The sequence below is a fragment of the Hypomesus nipponensis genome, chromosome 28 (assembly GCF_054491055.1).
Source record: "Hypomesus nipponensis isolate SF chromosome 28, ASM5449105v1, whole genome shotgun sequence".
Taxonomy (NCBI): domain Eukaryota; kingdom Metazoa; phylum Chordata; class Actinopteri; order Osmeriformes; family Osmeridae; genus Hypomesus; species Hypomesus nipponensis.
Window position 1 is genome coordinate 1,796,327 of NC_140388.1, and position 17,382 is coordinate 1,813,708.

Consider the following 17,382-nt stretch of genomic DNA (forward strand, 5'->3'; position numbering starts at 1 on the left):
TAAAACTTGCAGTAGACCTCATGTTCTGTTACATCTGATCTGTCTCAAGCCTCCTTCATGCTGTTTCTCTGTCTCCTGCCTCTGGCTCTCTTATGGAAGGCTCTGCAGGGTTCTAAGGTGCTTGAGTTTGTGTGTCTTTTTCATTGAAGAATTGAACCACATGGAGTCTAAAAGGGCTGCTTGTCTTATCCCTCTGCTGCATTGTGCGCCGTGTTACAAAACATTTACATTGAAATGATGCCACATTTGAACTTAAATGTTCAAATGTTTGAATGCTGTACTTCACCTGTTTGGACCCTAGTGTAGCAGAGACTATATCTTTTCATTTTTATGTATATTGTATATAAAAAAAAATTAAATCAAAATAATGACCACTGACAAACATGCTATTTTCAGTAAATCCCCAGAAAGAAAAAGTCAACCACCAAAAAAGACATGGCTTCAAATGATATTTTCTTTTGTGCTCAAGCTCTGTGATGAACACAGGTTCTGTCCAAGGGGTCCATATTGATGATATTGCCTGGTCCTCAGGTCCCTCTCACTGTTGGGGAGCCTCTCTAGTCCTCCTCTTCTGAGGAGGCAGAGCAGCAGGTAAAGAGCTTCCTCATTCGACGGAGGAATCCTCTCATCCCCCCCCTTATCTCCTCCCCTCCATCCTTCTCCTGTTGTCCGCCCACTGAGGAAGAAAACCTGCATTAACACTGTATCTGCATGTTCTCCACACAGCTTCCTGGTATATCTGAGAAGTGTGTATGAAGTAGAACTTGTGCATGTAACTTCCTGGTAGCTGAGAAGGTACTCACCAATGCAGCTCTCCTGATCCACGTCAGCTGGGACCTCACTGGTCTGTGAACAGACAATACTAAGCATGTAAGACCATAAACTATACTGTAGAGCAATGGCATCAACTTCCAAACTGAAGTATATTTATACCACATGTGCAATGGTAATATTCAGTCTGATGAAACTTGTCAACAAAAGAATGATGTCATGTTCACACCATGAGGAGTCTTGGAGCCTCCTGAGGGAAGACACCATGGATGCTCAGCAGTGGCTCATCTTCTAGAAGCAAAAGCATCTTGGCAGAAGCTCCATCCAGGGTCTTGGTGCTGGTGAGGCCAGCTTCTAGATCCAGGGTCTTGTTTCTGGTGAGGCCAGCTTCTAGATCCAGGGTCTTGGTGCTGGTGAGGCCAGCCTCTAGATCCAAGGTCTTGGTGCTGGTGAGGCCAGCCTCTAGATCCAAGGTCTTGGTGCTGGTGAGGCCAGCCTCTAGATCCAAGGTTTTGGTGCTGGTGAGGCCAGCCTCTAGATCCAGGGTTTTGGTGCTGGTGAGGCCAGCTTCTAGATCTAGGGTCTTGGTGCTGGTGAGGCCAGCTTCTATGGCCAGGGTTTTGGTGCTGGTGAGGCCAGCCTCTTGATCCAGGGTCTTGGTGCTGGTGAGGCCAGAATCTAGATCCAGGGTCTTGGTGCTGGTGAGGCCAGCCTCTAGACCCAGGGTTTTGGTGCTGGTGAGGCCAGCTTCTAAGGCCAAGGTCTTGGTGCTGGTGAGGCCAGCCTCTAGATCCAGGGTCTTGGTGCTGGTGAGGCCAACCTCTAGATCCAGGGTCTTGGTGCGGGCGAGGCCAGCCTCTAGATCCAGGGTCTTGGTGCTGGTGAGGCCAGCTTCTAAGGCCAAGGTCTTGGTGCTGGTGAGGCCAGCCTCTAGATCCAGGGTCTTGGTGCTGGTGAGGCCAGCTTCAAGGGCCAGGGTCTTGGTGCTGGTGAGGCCAGCCTCTAGATCCAGGGTCTTGTTTCTGGTGAGGCCAGCTTCTAGATCCAAGGTCTTGGTGCTGGTGAGGCCAGCCTCTAGATCCAAAGTCTTGGTGCTGGTGAGGCCAGCCTCTAGATCCAAGGTCTTGGTGCTGGTGAGGCCAGCTTCCAGGGCCGGGGTTGTGGTGCCTCTGAGGCCATCCTCTAGATCCAGGGTCTTGGTGCTGGTGAGGCCAGCCTCTAGATCCAGGGTCTTGGTGCTGGTGAGGCCAGCCTCTAGATCCAGGGTCTTGGTGCTGGTGAGGCCAGCTTCCAGGGCTAGGGTCTTGCTGCTGGTGAGGCCAGCTTTCAGGGCCGGGGTTGTGGTGCTTGTGAGGCCAGCCTCTAGATCCAGGGTCTTGGTGCTGGTGAGGCCAGCGTCTAGATCCAGGGTCTTGGTGCTTGTGAGGCCAGCTTCAAGGGCCAGGGTCTTGGTGCTGATGAGGCCAGCTTCTAGGGCCAGGGTCTTGGTGCTGGTGAGGCCAGCTTCCAGGGCCAGGGTCTTGGTGCTGGTGAGGCCAGCTTCCAGGGCCGGGGTTGTGGTGCCTCTGAGGCCAGCCTCTAGATCCAGGGTCTTGGTGCTGGTGAGGCCAGCCTCTAGATCCAGGGTCTTGGTGCTGGTGAGGCCAGCTTCCAGGGCCAGGGTCTTGCTGCTGGTGAGGCCAGCTTTCAGGCCCAGGGTCTTGGTGCTTGTGAGGCCAGCTTCAAGGGCCAGGGTCTTGGTGCTGATGAGGCCAGCTTCCAGGGCCAGGGTCTTGGTGCTGGTGAGGCCAGCCTCTAGGGCCAGCTTTGAGGCCTTGCCTCTTTCCAGCTTCCCCTCAGCAGCATGAGCCTCAGCCTCCCTCAGGGTGAGGTCGAGTTCAGACTCAGCCAGAGAAGCTGCGGACAGCTGAGATGCAGTCAGATGTCTGGTCTGACTGGTCTTCATGTCACCTCCAGCACTGGCCAGGGCCTTGATGTCCTTCTGGTCCTGGATGATGGCCTTGATGGTGAGGCCTTTCTCCATTGAGGCAGACCAAGACTGGAGGGAGAATTAAGGTTCAGTTGCCATTGAAAACAATCTCCCATTTGGTCACGATTACACTGAACCCAAAGCCAACTATGAATCAATCTGCTTTCTTCACCTTTTCTGCCTTGGGATCAGTGGCCACGGTGATGCTCTCCTTGATGCTGAAGGAGCTCTCAGCACCTGGCTTGTTATGACCCTGTTGATAGACAGTTCAAACAGTGAGACTTAGTTTAAGAGCTAGTTTATGCCCATATGTTCTGGAGCTGTCGTGAGAGAAACGTGAAATGTGAGTGATTTTGACATCTATAAGCTACAGACTGAAAACACAATGACCTTGTTCCCCCTTGCCAACTCATCGACCACCTTCCTGGTTGCCTCCAGAGAATGCAGGTTGTAGCTGTCATTCAGCAGGCAGAAAGTAGTAGACTCCACCTCAAACCTGTCAAAGACAGCCTTCACCACATCCCGGGCCAGAGCTGAGGTGATGAACACAATCTTGTGCACCGGGACGTCCCCGTACGGAGCCAGGACAGAGGTGACGGTGTCCTTCAGCAGCCACCGGATCTCCTCCATGGCAGCCTTGGCCCTCAGCCCGTCTACGGAGGTCCAGGTGGTTCCTCCCTGTGTACCTCCACCCAGCAGGTGGCGGAAGGTGATGGTGACCAGCCTGGGGGTGAGCTCTCCAGTTTCCTGCAGGAGACTGGGAGCTCCGGGGACCTCAGAGGTGGAGTGAGAGGGCATCAGGCTGTGAGGAAGGCCAGAGAGCAGATGTCGGACCTCTGTCTCTACAGACGGTCTGAACATCATGTTTCTACGAAGTCCCTCCATGGTGACCTTCACCAGAGAAAAATATAAGAGAGTTAGAGAGATAGAGAGAGAAAGAGAGAGAGATAGAGAGAAAGAGAGAGACAGCGCGAGGAGAGAGAGAGAGAGAGGGAGGGAGGGAGGGAGAGAGAGAGAGAGAGAGAGAGAGAGAGAGAGAGACACAGAGAGAGAGAGAGAGAGAGAGAGAGAGAGAGAGAGAAAGTTGTCAGTCAGGGAAATAAAGGAAATCCTTTGTTCCAGAATGTGAAGTACTGTTTCTCTACACCAGGTTGTTGTCCATACCTTTCTGCCAAACAGCCCAGAGAGACGACACTCCTTCTCGGTCTCTCTAAGAATCTCCTGCTGGATTTTCAGAAGCTGGTCGCGTCTCTTCATATACCAGACCTGAGTACAGAAACACCATCAAAAGATCAATTCTGTGCAATCACACACTAACACCTTGAATAAATGAATGTGACACTGTTACTGTCTTCAATATAGAGACCGTAATACAAGTCTTTGGTTCTCTGGGAGTTTATACTGTGAACAAGGTACACTATGAAGCTCTCACCCTTATGGCAGTTAGCTGTCGCAAGTCTTGATTGCAGGCCCGACACCTTCAAAATAGAAGAAATGAGCAAACCATCCCTTTTTGAATGACAATTGTTTCTTTCTCTCTCTCTCTCTCTCTCTCTCTCTCTCTCTCTCTCTCTCTCTCTCTCTCTCTCTCTCTCTCTCTCTCTCTCTCTCTCTCTCTCTCTCTCTCTCTCTCTCTCTCTCTCTCATACACACATATTCACACACAACAATCACATATACACATATGTGCACAGACATGTATTTTGTAACTCCCGACAGAAATACTAAGCCTGTCTCACTTTCTGATGAAGCATTCTTCCCCAGAGAGCCACTCGGTGATGTCCTTCAGAGTAACCGAGGATGGAACCGCTCCTTGCTCCAGTAAGGACATGAACTGCCTCATGGTTGTTCTCTGGGAGACAGTTGTGTCAATGTCTATGCCAGTCATCATATATAATGCCACTGTCATCAACCACAGTGATACTGTTGCATTTGGTTATGGTTTATCACCACAATCTTACCTCATCCAGACATTCTGGTGGTGTCAAAAAGTCATACAGCTCAGTGAACTTCACAGGAGCATGTGGATCAATGGTGGGAAGTTCCCAATTCATGGCTGCAGGTCCGTGTGGAGAGAAACATGTGTATCAAGACTACAGGGAGTAACATTGGTGTACAGGTTTGGTAATGTTATGTTTTATATCTAATTATTTGTGTTGAAATATTGTTTTTGAGGACAAAAAAACACACTTCATGAGACTGGTCTCCTGTTGAGACACCAAAAGTCATGAATAGGCCTATACAGTTTGAACATAGTACATTGTTTTGTACATACTGTAGGCAATAACCTTCTTAGGCGTTAACTTACCTCGCAGTGAATGAGGAATTTGTTGGTTTGTCTTTCGTTTTTTGTGTAGTTGTAATTGTAAAGAGGCAGTGCTTGTGTTCGATGATTTCTGCTGTGTTTGGTACATCATATTCATGGTAACTTTAGAATGGAATGTTTCGACACTGTGATTCATTCATTGTGACAATGGTTTGGAATTCCATCAAACGTGTTTGATCTTCTTGGGATTGTCATGGATACAAATAAATAAATAAAACATTTTAGCACCCTAATAGGTCAATCTTTTATTAAGTTAATGTTAAAAATCACAATATTTACCAATATCTTTTGAATTCTTATTGCTATTCAAAAATATGCATGTCACAATAATCGCTATTCCAAAAAATTCTCAACAAGAAAATGAACATTATATAAATGATCATCAAGATTTTACTGCTAACTAAACTGTCATCCATCATGGGGAATCAAACATAGGTTTTAACAAATTAAATGTGACAAAAAACTGTTAGTGTGATAGATTTTGTTGTTGATTTATTTTATTTTGAAATCTGATCAAAAAGTTCAATAGGTATTAAAAACAGTCAACGGGGCATAAAATGGAAATTCATTAATATACAGTGTTAATCTATGATCGACTTGTTGAGCCTTTTGAGAGCTGTGATTGTTTAGTCATACCTGCAGAGGCCGGTAGGGGGAGCTTTCGGCCACGATGCCTCATTCTCAATGAAGCTGCCAGAAGAAATGCATGTGTGTGATAAAGAGGGGTGTTGGTGGGGGGGGTCTGACTCCAGCACTCAGGGACTCCTCCAGGCTCCTGCACTGTGTTGTGTCTATCTGATGACTCTAAGAGCGTGGAGGGTGGTGTTGTCACTCAGGGACTCCCTCAGTTTAAGGAGGTGGGCAGCATCGCCACTCTCAGTCAGGTATCTGCACCCCAGTCCTGGTAGCCAATCACAGCACTTCTCTCCAGTTGTCAGACATGTCTCCCCTCCTCTCCTGTGGCTGTGTCTCTGGGCTTCTTTCCAGTGGCCCTGGTCCCAAGTGGCCCCAGCTGGGGAGCTCAGTGGTGCTAATCAGGGAACGAGCTGGGAGAGCTGGGAGAGGAGTGCAGCAGGGGTGCTGTCCATGGTGCTGCTGTCTGATGGCAGCTCTCTTCTTGCTGTAGAGACCAGGGCTGCTGTCTGATGGCAGGTCACTTCCTGCTGTAGAGACCAGGGCTGCTGTCTGATGGCAGGTCACTTCCTGCTGTAGTGACCAGGGCTGCTGTCTGATGGCAGGTCACTTCCTGCTGTAGAGACCAGGGCTGCTGTCTGATGGCAGGTCACTTCCTGCTGTAGAGACCAGGGCTGCTGTCTGATGGCAGGTCACTTCCTGCTGTAGAGACCAGGGCTGCTGTCTGTCGAAACTCACCAAACATTACAAAATAAAGTTTCCACTACAGTTACTGTCATACATCTATGGCATTGACTATTCAAAAAACATGATTACCTCCACTAATACAATTTTGATCATTGATGTGGATGATTCACATCAAAATGCCAAACCCAAACGGGAAATGCTATTAATTGTTTAATCCGTCACGACTTAATAACTTCTGCTAAACTTGACGGTGTCAAATGAACGCCAAAATCACTCAGGAAATGCATGTCACTCTCTGTATATGGTTAATATTGCACGCAGCACAGATTCTTTACCACAGATGATATATACTGGCTGTGCTGTGCAGCTCCAAGACAGTCATGGGAAAATGCCCTTGTCTCAGTGAGCCTGACTCTGGCTCATCCATGACCCACAGGAGGCCTGAGGCAGGGTCCACCTCCACAGGATGAGACACAGTAACAGGTGGGCTGAATCACTCCGTATGATGCTCAGTTGATCCTGTGGATGATGTGTAAACCACACTGGGCTTCCTCCCAGCGGGGGCTTTCCAGAGAGAGCTGGCTGAGCGCTCAGGCATTTCCCAACCCTCCCTGAGCCGCACCATGCCAGCTGGATGGAACGCTCTCATCCGTATGTCACCCCGGTACAGACACTTTCCCTTCACTGGCGCTGAGCAGGCCAACATTACACTGCAGTTCGCAGCGATGAGCCGATTTCCTAATGTAATGGGAGCCATCGACTGCACTCACGTTGCTATGAGGGCCCCATCTGATCATGAAGTCGCTCATGTGAACAGAAAACCCTTCCACTCTATTCATGTGCTGTGATCTGGGATGCACTCATGTGTTTGACACATGTTGTGGCACGGTGTCCTGGCTCTACTCAGGATTCATTTCTCCTGTGAAACAGCAGTGTGGGGAACAGACTTCACACAGGTGCTGTGCAGGATGGCTGGCTTAGTGCTCATATATGTCATTTAGGATCATTAGGCTACGGTCAAATAAGGCAATGATCTTGTATTGGCATCGGAGTATGTGGTTAATGTATACCCGTAGGTGACCATGGTTACCCGTTGCAAACTTGGCTCCTCACCCGCTCACAAACCCCCAGAATGAGCAAGAGCGGCGCTACAATGCTGTACATAGTGGGGCTGGGTCAGTGGTGGAGCGGACCAGAGGGCAGCTGAAAGGCTGTTGGTGCTGCCTGGATACAACTGGTGGCATGCTGCTTTCCAGTCCACAGAAGGGGTGTGGCATTGTGCTGCATGCAGTGTGCCGGGATGCAGTGTGCCGGGATGCAGTGTGCCGGGATGCAGTGTGCCGGGATGCAGTGTTCCGGGGTGCAGTGTGCCGGCGTGCAGTGTGCCGGGATGCAGTGTGCCGGGATGCAGTGTGCCGGGGTGCAGTGTGCCGGGGTGCAGTGTGCCGGTGTGCCGACATGCAGTGTGCCGGGATGCAGTGTGCCGGGGTGCAGTGTGCCGGGATGCAGTGTGCCGGGGTGCAGTGTGCCGGCGTGCAGTGTGCCGGGATGCAGTGTGCCGGCGTGCAGTGTGCCGATATTGCAGTGTGCCGACATGCAGTGTGCCGGGATGCAGTGTGCCGGGATGCAGCGTGCCGGGGTGCAGCGTGCCGGCGTGCCGTGTGCAGCGTGCACGCGTGCACGTGGTGTGCCTCCCTCCACCACAGGCCGAAGCAGAGATGGAGGAATCTGACCCGGGGCCCCCGAACATGAGGCCCAATGCAGCAGCCTTACAGCTTCAGTCAGAGGTCAAACACAGCATGGGGAAAAGCCAGACAAGATGGATTGTGTGAGAGGTGTTCACTGTGGTGTAAGAGTTTCCCACTCATGAGTATGAGAGGTTTTCAGTTGTCAACGTGTGAGGTTTCGTTTTCACTAGTATACTTGAGAGGTGTTCAGTAGTGACTGTGAGTGTATTTCAGTTGTGTTTATGAAAGGCAAAAGGTCTTCAATAGTGTGTATGAAAGGTGAGTTTGAATTATGGCCTACAAGGCCCCTCATACTACACGGCCCCTAATACCTCAAAGTGACCTCCCTCTGCTGACCTCAGACCAGCTCCTCTGCTTCGTCCCCTTCCATCAGAGCCACCTGCTGACAGTCTCACCTGCTGACACAGTCTCACCTGCTGACACAGTCACACCTGCTGACACAGTCACACCTGCTGACACAGTCTCACATGCTGACACAGTCTCACATGCTGACACAGTCACACCTGCTGACACAGTCTCACATGCTGACACAGTCACACCTGCTGACACAGTCACACCTGCTGACACAGTCTCACATGCTGACACAGTCACACCTGCTGACACAGTCTCACATGCTGACACAGTCACACCTGCTGACACAGTCACACATGCTGACACAGTCTCACATGCTGACACAGTTAAATCTGCTGACACAGTCTCACATGCTGACACAGTCACACCTGCTGACACAGTCACACCTGCTGACACAGTCTCACATGCTGACACAGTCTCACATGCTGTGTGAGGGTGTCCTTTCCTCATCCAGGGCTCCAGACTAACTTGTTTTACTAGGAGCACTGTAGCCCCTAACTGAACATGTTGGGCCTACACCTTAAATCAACCTGCAAAGCACTTATTTACATTTTCCCCATTTTAAATGTATTACTGATAATGTGCTGTTGTATTTTAGTTTGCAGTAGGGCTGATATAGATCCTGATATAGCTCGTTTCATATCCCGATAACGATACATATCACAATATGGCACATTTTCTTTCAATTTAATGAATAAATAGTTGATATGAAATGACCACATGAAGAGGCTCTCAATTGCGGCCATTTTGAAAATATTTGAAATGTTATCTGTGCAACCTCAAAATATATTTGGGAGTGTAGCAGACTATTTGTACATAATTCTATGGCCAGGTTCAAGTGGACACTGCACCTTGAAGCGTGCAGTGAGGTCTTGGCTATGTTGTGGGTAGCTAGTCTTTTTCAGCTAATGCTCACATTACCAACTTTTATCTCCTCCTGTTTCCTTTATATATATATATATATATATATATATATATATATATATATATATATATATATATATATATATATATATATATTATATAAAGGGGTGTACCTCCTTCTGGTTCCTATTGGTCCATATATGCAGGTGAGCACATACTCTATTGGTCCATATAAGGAGGTGGATGAGGCATGAAATGAGAGAAGTAGGGTGAGGTACAGGTAAAAGTGAAAGTCTAAATGTTTTGCACAGGACTATGTGAATCTGTAAGGCAGATTCTCAGACTGAAAAGCAGACTTTAAAGTAAGTGATTTTACAATATTATTTCAGAGTATCAATGTACACATACATTGACAGACAAGGTTATATTCTGTAGGGGGTAAAATATTGTCCAAACAAAACAATTTCCCCTATGGTTTAAAGGAAGATGGGAAACTAAAACAGTGTATTAGCATGAAACAAATAATGCCAATACCAATAGAATTCCAGTTGTTTGACTATATGGGTTAAATCAGAGCAAGAATGGTCAACGTATGGTTAAATGAAATACGCATTTAATAACATTGCAAATTAGTGAAATCAATTACAAGGCAAACATGTTACAAAATGAAAGCTTTAAATCTTACCTACTCTACCATGATCATTGTAAATCAGAGAGAGAGAAAGAGGGGAGCAAGGAGTAGGACAAGCCAGAACTGAGGAGAAGGTCTCAGGAGATGAAGAATCCACAGAACAATGCATTACAATCCCTTTATGCACAAAGACAACCAATCACACCACGTCTTGAATGGGGTGTGAGGGCAATCAAGTTGAGACCGTCCAGAAACTTCAGACTTTAGCATATGAGAGGTGGGGGCAGGTTTGACACCCAGCTTTACAATTCCATATTTACTTCATGGCCGATGATATGATGGATATTCTGGAGAAGGCAGGCCGGAAGGAGTCACAACAAAGGAAAGGAGTTGACTTTGGTTTGTTAGTTGAGTGGCCCGGATCAAAGAATCAGTTCAAGACAAACTGATGGCATGAGTGTAAACTCTGTCTCTCCGCCATGCTTAAATACATGAGTTGGACAGCACAGATATAGAATGCACAGAATTACTTCCTTAACGGGTTTCAGTGGTCAGTGCACTGATACACTAGAACGTTCAGCAGGTGAGCTGGTCCCACTGTCTCCCCACTGTCTGGCCTGCGTGCGTGCCATGTCTATATTCTGCTCAGTGGAGGCCTCGCTGCAGGACCTCTTTACCTTACAGAGACTCAGGCTGCACATGTACACAGAAAATCTGCCTTACTTTATGAAGGTCCTAATAGGACCTTCAGTACCAAGTGAAAACAAATCCAACTATGATCTAAAAAACGTTCATTGTTTCACTTACAGTGTTTTTTACAATCGCTATGACAGTTTTTTCAATACCTTTAACATTTTTCTAAACTCTTAACGCACCAACACCCTTACCACACACAATTGCCAAAACAAAGCATACAAAAAATGACACCATGTCTTCCAAACACTAACACACGTTCTCTTTTCACAGTAACATTTAGTCAATCATAGCACAATGTCATAAAAAACACTAACATCAGATGGAATTACAGAAACTGCATTCATTTATGCAGGTATGTGTCAGGTCTCACAGTATATGGATTATAGATTGTGTTTGCAATGCAGTTTCTTTTGAAGCCTCTACATTTGTGTTTTGTTGGGTTCAGAAAATGCATGCATTATGTTTTTTTGCTGCAGAAATTCAGAACAAAAAATGAATGACCGATGTCAGAATAGCTTTATAGAATGTATGGTTACTGTATTGAAAAAAAAGAAGACAGAAACATAATTGCTGCAGTAAAGGACACGCTGCCTCGGCCGGCCAGGGGGCATTTGGAAGGATGAGACTCACCCTGCAGATCTCTTCTCCCTGCTGCCCTCTGGGAGGCGCTAGCGGGCCACCACAGCCCACACCTCCACACTGCAGAACAGCTTCATCCCCAGGGCCATCACAGAACTACACACCCACACAGCCCTCCTACCCCCCACCAACACAACTATTCATGTTTTTCATATATTTATGTGTGAGTGGGGTTGCAAGCATGCTTAAATGTGCTGTAGTGTTGTTAAAGGGTGTATGTGGATGTAAGCATTGTTTTTTGTTTTTTTTTTGGGGGGGGGGGGGGTTTAGTGGTTGCACAAGAAAATGTTGTTGAGTATCTAATGCACTATGACAAATAAAGTCTATTCTATTCTAATGGTCAACCGGTGTTCAATCAACTATTGTTGCCTCAAGATGATTGAATAAAACGTATGGTTACATGGCTTGCTTCTATGTGTGCTCAGTGTCAATGCAGACTGCCTTCATTTTACAGTTGAAAACCTCAGGATCACCTCTGAAGCATTAGCCTCTCCAGTGACTTGTACTGCTACCTAGCATGTTCCTGACAGCAGCAGGACTATGTTCTGTACCAGCTTGGCTGGAGGCAGCACGATCACCTGCAGTTCCACCAGCAAACACAGCTATTGCACAAACCATCAGGGAACAGATTGAATCACCATTGTCAAACGCTGTGACTGCAAATTATGGTTCTTAATTATGTTTTTTATAGACTGTAAAGTCTATCTAGATTGCAACACTTTTGAACCATATCATACAATGCCATAACTTTTATCATGTTGATTTCACATATGAATATATCAAGGATGAAATGGCTCGCTGTTAAAAGAGTCAAGATGACACTTTATTTTGGTAGCTCTAATCTGCTACAGCACAACAGCGCTCTCCCTCCTCCCCACACCAGTGACCATGCTCATGGCCCGGGCCCTTCCGGCACAGCACAGGGTTTCCCTGGAGCTGTTTGGCTGTGACCACTAGCTGATATCCACAATGTCGACAAAACAACAAACCTACCATGGAAGCGGGTCTTAATGTCACCCGATCTTTCTTTCGACACAGGCACCCTGGTATTCACATACAAGATGTACTTTGCCTAAAACCTGTAGTAGACCTCATGTTCTGTTCTGTTACCTCTGAGCTGTCTCAAGCCTCCTCCATGCTGTTTCTCTGTCTCCTGCCTCTGGCTCTCTTATGGAATGCTCTGCAGGGTTCTAAGGTGCTTGAGTTTGTGTGTCTTTTTCATTGAAGAATTGAACCACATGGAGAGTCTAAAAGGGCTTCTTGTCTTAACCCTCTGTTGCATTGTGCACCGTGTTACAAAATGTTTACATTAAAATGATGCCACATTTGAACTTTAATGTTCAAATGTTTGAATGTTGTACTTCAATTGTTTGAACCCTAGTGTAGCAGAGACTATATATTTTCATTTTTATGTATATATTTTGTATATATGTATATTTGTAAATCAAAATAATGAACACTGACAGACACACTATTTTCAGTAAATCCCCATACATAAAAAGTCAACCACAAAAAAAGACATGGCTTCAAATGACATTTTCTTTTGTGCTCAGGCTCTGTGATGAACACAGGTTCTGTCCAAGGGGTCCATATTGATGATATTGCCTGGTCCTCAGGTCCCTCTCACTGTTGGGGAGCCTCTCTAGTCCTCCTCTTCTGAGGAGGCAGAGCAGCAGGTAAAGAGCTTCCTCATTCGACGGAGGAATCCTCTTATCCCCCCCCTTATCTCCTCCCCTCCATCCTTCTCCTGTTGTCCGCCCACTGAGGAAGAAAACCTGCATTAACACTGTATCTGCATGTTCTCCACACAGCTTCCTGGTATATCTGAGAAGTGTGTATGTAGTAGAACGTGTGCATGTAGCTTCCTGGTAGCTGAGAAGGTACTCACCAATGCAACTCTCCTGTTCCACGTCAGCCGGGACCTCACTGGTCTGTGAACAGACAATACTAAGCATGTAAGACCATCAACTATACTGTAGAGCAATGGCATCAACTTCCAAACTGATGTATATTCATACCACATGTGCAATGGTAATATTCAGTCTGATGAAACGTGTCAACAAAAGAATGATGTCATGTTCACACCATGAGGAGTCTTGGAGCCTCCTGAGGGAAGAAACCATGGATGCTCAGCAGTGGCTCATCTTCTAGAAGCAACAGCATCTTGGCAGAAGCTCCATCCAGGGTCTTGCTGCTGGTGAGGCCAGCTTCCAGGGCCGGGGTTGTGGTGCCTCTGAGGCCAGCCTCTAGATCCAGGGTCTTGGTGCTGGTGAGGCCAGCCTCTAGATCCAGGGTCTTGGTGCTGGTGAGGCCAGCCTCTAGATCCAAGGTCTTGGTGCTGGTAAGGCCAGCTTCTAGATCTAGGGTCTTGGTGCTGGTGAGGCCAGCTTCTATGGCCAGGGTTTTGGTGCTGGTGAGGCCAGCCTCTAGATCCAGGGTCTTGGTGCTGGTGAGGCCAGCATCTAGATCCAGGGTCTTGGTGCTGGTGAGGCCAGCCTCTAGACCCAGGGTTTTGGTGCTGGTGAGGCCAGCTTCTAAGGCCAAGGTCTTGGTGCTGGTGAGGCCAACCTCTAGATCCAGGGTCTTGGTGCTGGCGAGGCCAGCCTCTATATCCAGGGTCCTGGTGCTGGTGAGGCCAGCCTCTAGATCCAGGGTCTTGTTTCTGTTGAGGCCAGCTTCTAAGGCCAAGGTCTTGGTGCTGGTGAGGCCAGCCTCTAGATCCAGGGTCTTGGTGCTGGTGAGGCCAGCTTCTAGGGCCAGGGTCTTGGTGCTGGTGAGGCCAGCTTCTAGATCCAGGGTCTTGGTGCTGGTGAGGCCAGCCTCTAGATCCAGGGTTTTAGTGCTGTTGAGGCCAGCCTTTAGATCCAGGGTATTAGGGGTCGGGGTTGTGGTGATGGTGAGGCCAGCCTCTAGATCCAGGGTCGTGGTGATGGTGAGGCCAGCTTTTAGATCCAGGGTTTTAGTGCTGTTGAGGCCAGCCTTTAGATCCAGGGTATTAGGGGTCGGGGTTGTGGTGCTGGTGAGGCCAGCCTCTAGATCCAGGGTCTTGGTGCTGGTGAGGCCAGCCTCTAGACCCAGGGTTTTGGTGCTGGTGAGGCCAGCTTCTAAGGCCAAGGTCTTGGTGCTGGTGAGGCCAACCTCTAGATCCAGGGTCTTGGTGCTGGCGAGGCCAGCCTCTATATCCAGGGTCCTGGTGCTGGTGAGGCCAGCCTCTAGATCCAGGGTCTTGTTTCTGTTGAGGCCAGCTTCTAAGGCCAAGGTCTTGGTGCTGGTGAGGCCAGCCTCTAGATCCAGGGTCTTGGTGCTGGTGAGGCCAGCTTCTAGGGCCAGGGTCTTGGTGCTGGTGAGGCCAGCTTCTAGATCCAGGGTCTTGGTGCTGGTGAGGCCAGCCTCTAGATCCAGGGTTTTAGTGCTGTTGAGGCCAGCCTTTAGATCCAGGGTATTAGGGGTCGGGGTTGTGGTGATGGTGAGGCCAGCCTCTAGATCCAGGGTCGTGGTGCTGGTGAGGCCAGCTTTTAGATCCAGGGTTTTAGTGCTGTTGAGGCCAGCCTTTAGATCCAGGGTATTAGGGGTCGGGGTTGTGGTGCTGGTGAGGCCAGCCTCTAGATCCAGGGTCTTAATGCTGGTGAGGCCAGCTTCCAGGGCCGGGGTTGTGGTGCCTCTGAGGCCATCCTCTAGATCCAGGGTCTTGGTGCTGGTGAGGCCAGCCTCTAGATCCAGGGTCTTGGTGCTGGTGAGGCCAGCCTCTAGATCCAGGGTCTTGGTGCTGGTGAGGCCAGCTTCCAGGGCTAGGGTCTTGCTGCTGGTGAGGCCAGCTTTCAGGGCCGGGGTTGTGGTGCTTGTGAGGCCAGCCTCTAGATCCAGGGTCTTGGTGCTGGTGAGGCCAGCGTCTAGATCCAGGGTCTTGGTGCTTGTGAGGCCAGCTTCAAGGGCCAGGGTCTTGGTGCTGATGAGGCCAGCTTCTAGGGCCAGGGTCTTGGTGCTGGTGAGGCCAGCTTCCAGGGCCAGGGTCTTGGTGCTGGTGAGGCCAGCTTCCAGGGCCGGGGTTGTGGTGCCTCTGAGGCCAGCCTCTAGATCCAGGGTCTTGGTGCTGGTGAGGCCAGCCTCTAGATCCAGGGTCTTGGTGCTGGTGAGGCCAGCTTCCAGGGCCAGGGTCTTGCTGCTGGTGAGGCCAGCTTTCAGGCCCAGGGTCTTGGTGCTTGTGAGGCCAGCTTCAAGGGCCAGGGTCTTGGTGCTGATGAGGCCAGCTTCCAGGGCCAGGGTCTTGGTGCTGGTGAGGCCAGCCTCTAGATCCAGGGTCTTGGTGCTGGTGGTGCCAGCTTCTAAGGCCAAGGTTTTGGTGCTGGTGAGGCCAGCCTCTAGATCCAGGGTATTGGTGCTGGTGAGGCCAGCTTCCAGGGCCAGGGTCTTGGTGCTGGTGAGGCCAGCCTCTAGGGCCAGCTTTGAGGCCTTGCCTCTTTCCAGCTTCCCCTCAGCAGCATGAGCCTCAGCCTCCCTCAGGGTGAGGTCGAGTTCAGACTCAGCCAGAGAAGCTGCGGACAGCTGAGATGCAGTCAGATGTCTGGTCTGACTGGTCTTCATGTCACCTCCAGCACTGGCCAGGGCCTTGATGTCCTTCTGGTCCTGGATGATGGCCTTGATGGTGAGGCCTTTCTCCATTGAGGCAGACCAAGACTGGAGGGAGAATTAAGGTTCAGTTGCCATTGAAAACAATCTCCCATTTGGTCACGATTACACTGAACCCAAAGCCAACTATGAATCAATCTGCTTTCTTCACCTTTTCTGCCTTGGGATCAGTGGCCACGGTGATGCTCTCCTTGATGCTGAAGGAGCTCTCAGCACCTGGCTTGTTATGACCCTGTTGATAGACAGTTCAAACAGTGAGACTTAGTTTAAGAGCTAGTTTATGCCCATATGTTCTGGAGCTGTCGTGAGAGAAACGTGAAATGTGAGTGATTTTGACATCTATAAGCTACAGACTGAAAACACAATGACCTTGTTCCCCCTTGCCAACTCATCGACCACCTTCCTGGTTGCCTCCAGAGAATGCAGGTTGTAGCTGTCATTCAGCAGGCAGAAAGTAGTAGACTCCACCTCAAACCTGTCAAAGACAGCCTTCACCACATCCCGGGCCAGAGCTGAGGTGATGAACACAATCTTGTGCACCGGGACGTCCCCGTACGGAGCCAGGACAGAGGTGACGGTGTCCTTCAGCAGCCACCGGATCTCCTCCATGGCAGCCTTGGCCCTCAGCCCGTCTACGGAGGTCCAGGTGGTTCCTCCCTGTGTACCTCCACCCAGCAGGTGGCGGAAGGTGATGGTGACCAGCCTGGGGGTGAGCTCTCCAGTTTCCTGCAGGAGACTGGGAGCTCCGGGGACCTCAGAGGTGGAGTGAGAGGGCATCAGGCTGTGAGGAAGGCCAGAGAGCAGATGTCGGACCTCTGTCTCTACAGACGGTCTGAACATCATGTTTCTACGAAGTCCCTCCATGGTGACCTTCACCAGAGAAAAATATAAGAGAGTTAGAGAGATAGAGAGAGAAAGAGAGAGAGATAGAGAGAAAGAGAGAGACAGCGCGAGGAGAGAGAGAGAGAGAGGGAGGGAGGGAGGGAGAGAGAGAGAGAGAGAGAGAGAGAGAGAGAGAGAGAGAGAGAGAGAGGAGAGAAAGTTGTCAGTCAGGGAAATAAAGGAAATCCTTTGTTCCAGAATGTGAAGTACTGTTTCTCTACACCAGGTTGTTGTCCATACCTTTTTGCCAAACAGCCCAGAGAGACGACACTCCTTCTCGGTCTCTCTAAGAATCTCCTGCTGGATTTTCAGAAGCTGGTCGCGTCTCTTCATATACCAGACCTGAGTACAGAAACACCATCAAAAGATCAATTCTGTGCAATCACACACTAACACCTTGAATAAATGAATGTGACACTGTTACTGTCTTCAATATAGAGACCGTAATACAAGTCTTTGGTTCTCTGGGAGTTTATACTGTGAACAAGGTACACTATGAAGCTCTCACCCTTATGGCAGTTAGCTGTCGCAAGTCTTGATTGCAGGCCCGACACCTTCA

The 17,382-nt window shown here is 49.1% G+C and overlaps 2 protein-coding genes across 2 annotated transcripts; both read right to left on the minus strand.

Moving 5' to 3' along the window:
- Positions 1 to 411: 411 nt before the first annotated feature.
- On the minus strand, positions 412 to 3,997 carry LOC146219451 (uncharacterized). The gene is made up of 7 exons (XM_084695261.1): positions 3,905 to 3,997; positions 3,131 to 3,631; positions 2,913 to 2,993; positions 1,772 to 2,809; positions 1,001 to 1,714; positions 804 to 846; positions 412 to 676 (listed from the first exon to the last, which is right to left on the minus strand). The coding sequence occupies exons 1-7, from the start codon at positions 3,995 to 3,997 to the stop codon at positions 558 to 560; spliced, it is 2,589 nt and encodes an 862-aa protein (XP_084551387.1). The 3' UTR covers positions 412 to 557.
- Positions 3,998 to 11,827: 7,830 nt separating this feature from the next.
- On the minus strand, positions 11,828 to 17,156 carry LOC146219452 (uncharacterized). The gene is made up of 6 exons (XM_084695262.1): positions 17,064 to 17,156; positions 16,311 to 16,811; positions 16,093 to 16,173; positions 14,598 to 15,989; positions 14,136 to 14,294; positions 11,828 to 11,917 (listed from the first exon to the last, which is right to left on the minus strand). The coding sequence occupies exons 1-6, from the start codon at positions 17,154 to 17,156 to the stop codon at positions 11,828 to 11,830; spliced, it is 2,316 nt and encodes a 771-aa protein (XP_084551388.1).
- Positions 17,157 to 17,382: the final 226 nt, after the last annotated feature.

What these genes read in the sequence shown, in the direction of transcription:
- LOC146219451 (XM_084695261.1), bottom strand. Translation starts at nt 3,997, where the DNA reads ATGAAGAGACGCGACCAGCTTCTGAAAATCCAGCAGGAGATTCTTAGA. An exon ending in AGTTGGCAAGGGGGAACAAG is followed by an intron (nt 2,994 to 3,130) that starts GTCATTGTGTTT and finishes GTCTATCAACAG; the next exon opens with GGTCATAACAAGCCAGGTGC. An exon ending in GGATCAGGAGAGCTGCATTG is followed by an intron (nt 677 to 803) that starts GTGAGTACCTTC and finishes TTTCTTCCTCAG; the next exon opens with TGGGCGGACAACAGGAGAAG.
- LOC146219452 (XM_084695262.1), bottom strand. Translation starts at nt 17,156, where the DNA reads ATGAAGAGACGCGACCAGCTTCTGAAAATCCAGCAGGAGATTCTTAGA. An exon ending in CTGATCCCAAGGCAGAAAAG is followed by an intron (nt 15,990 to 16,092) that starts GTGAAGAAAGCA and finishes TTCTCCCTCCAG; the next exon opens with TCTTGGTCTGCCTCAATGGA. An exon ending in CTAAAACCCTGGATCTAGAG is followed by an intron (nt 11,918 to 14,135) that starts GCTGGCCTCACC and finishes TTTGTGCAATAG; the next exon opens with CTGTGTTTGCTGGTGGAACT.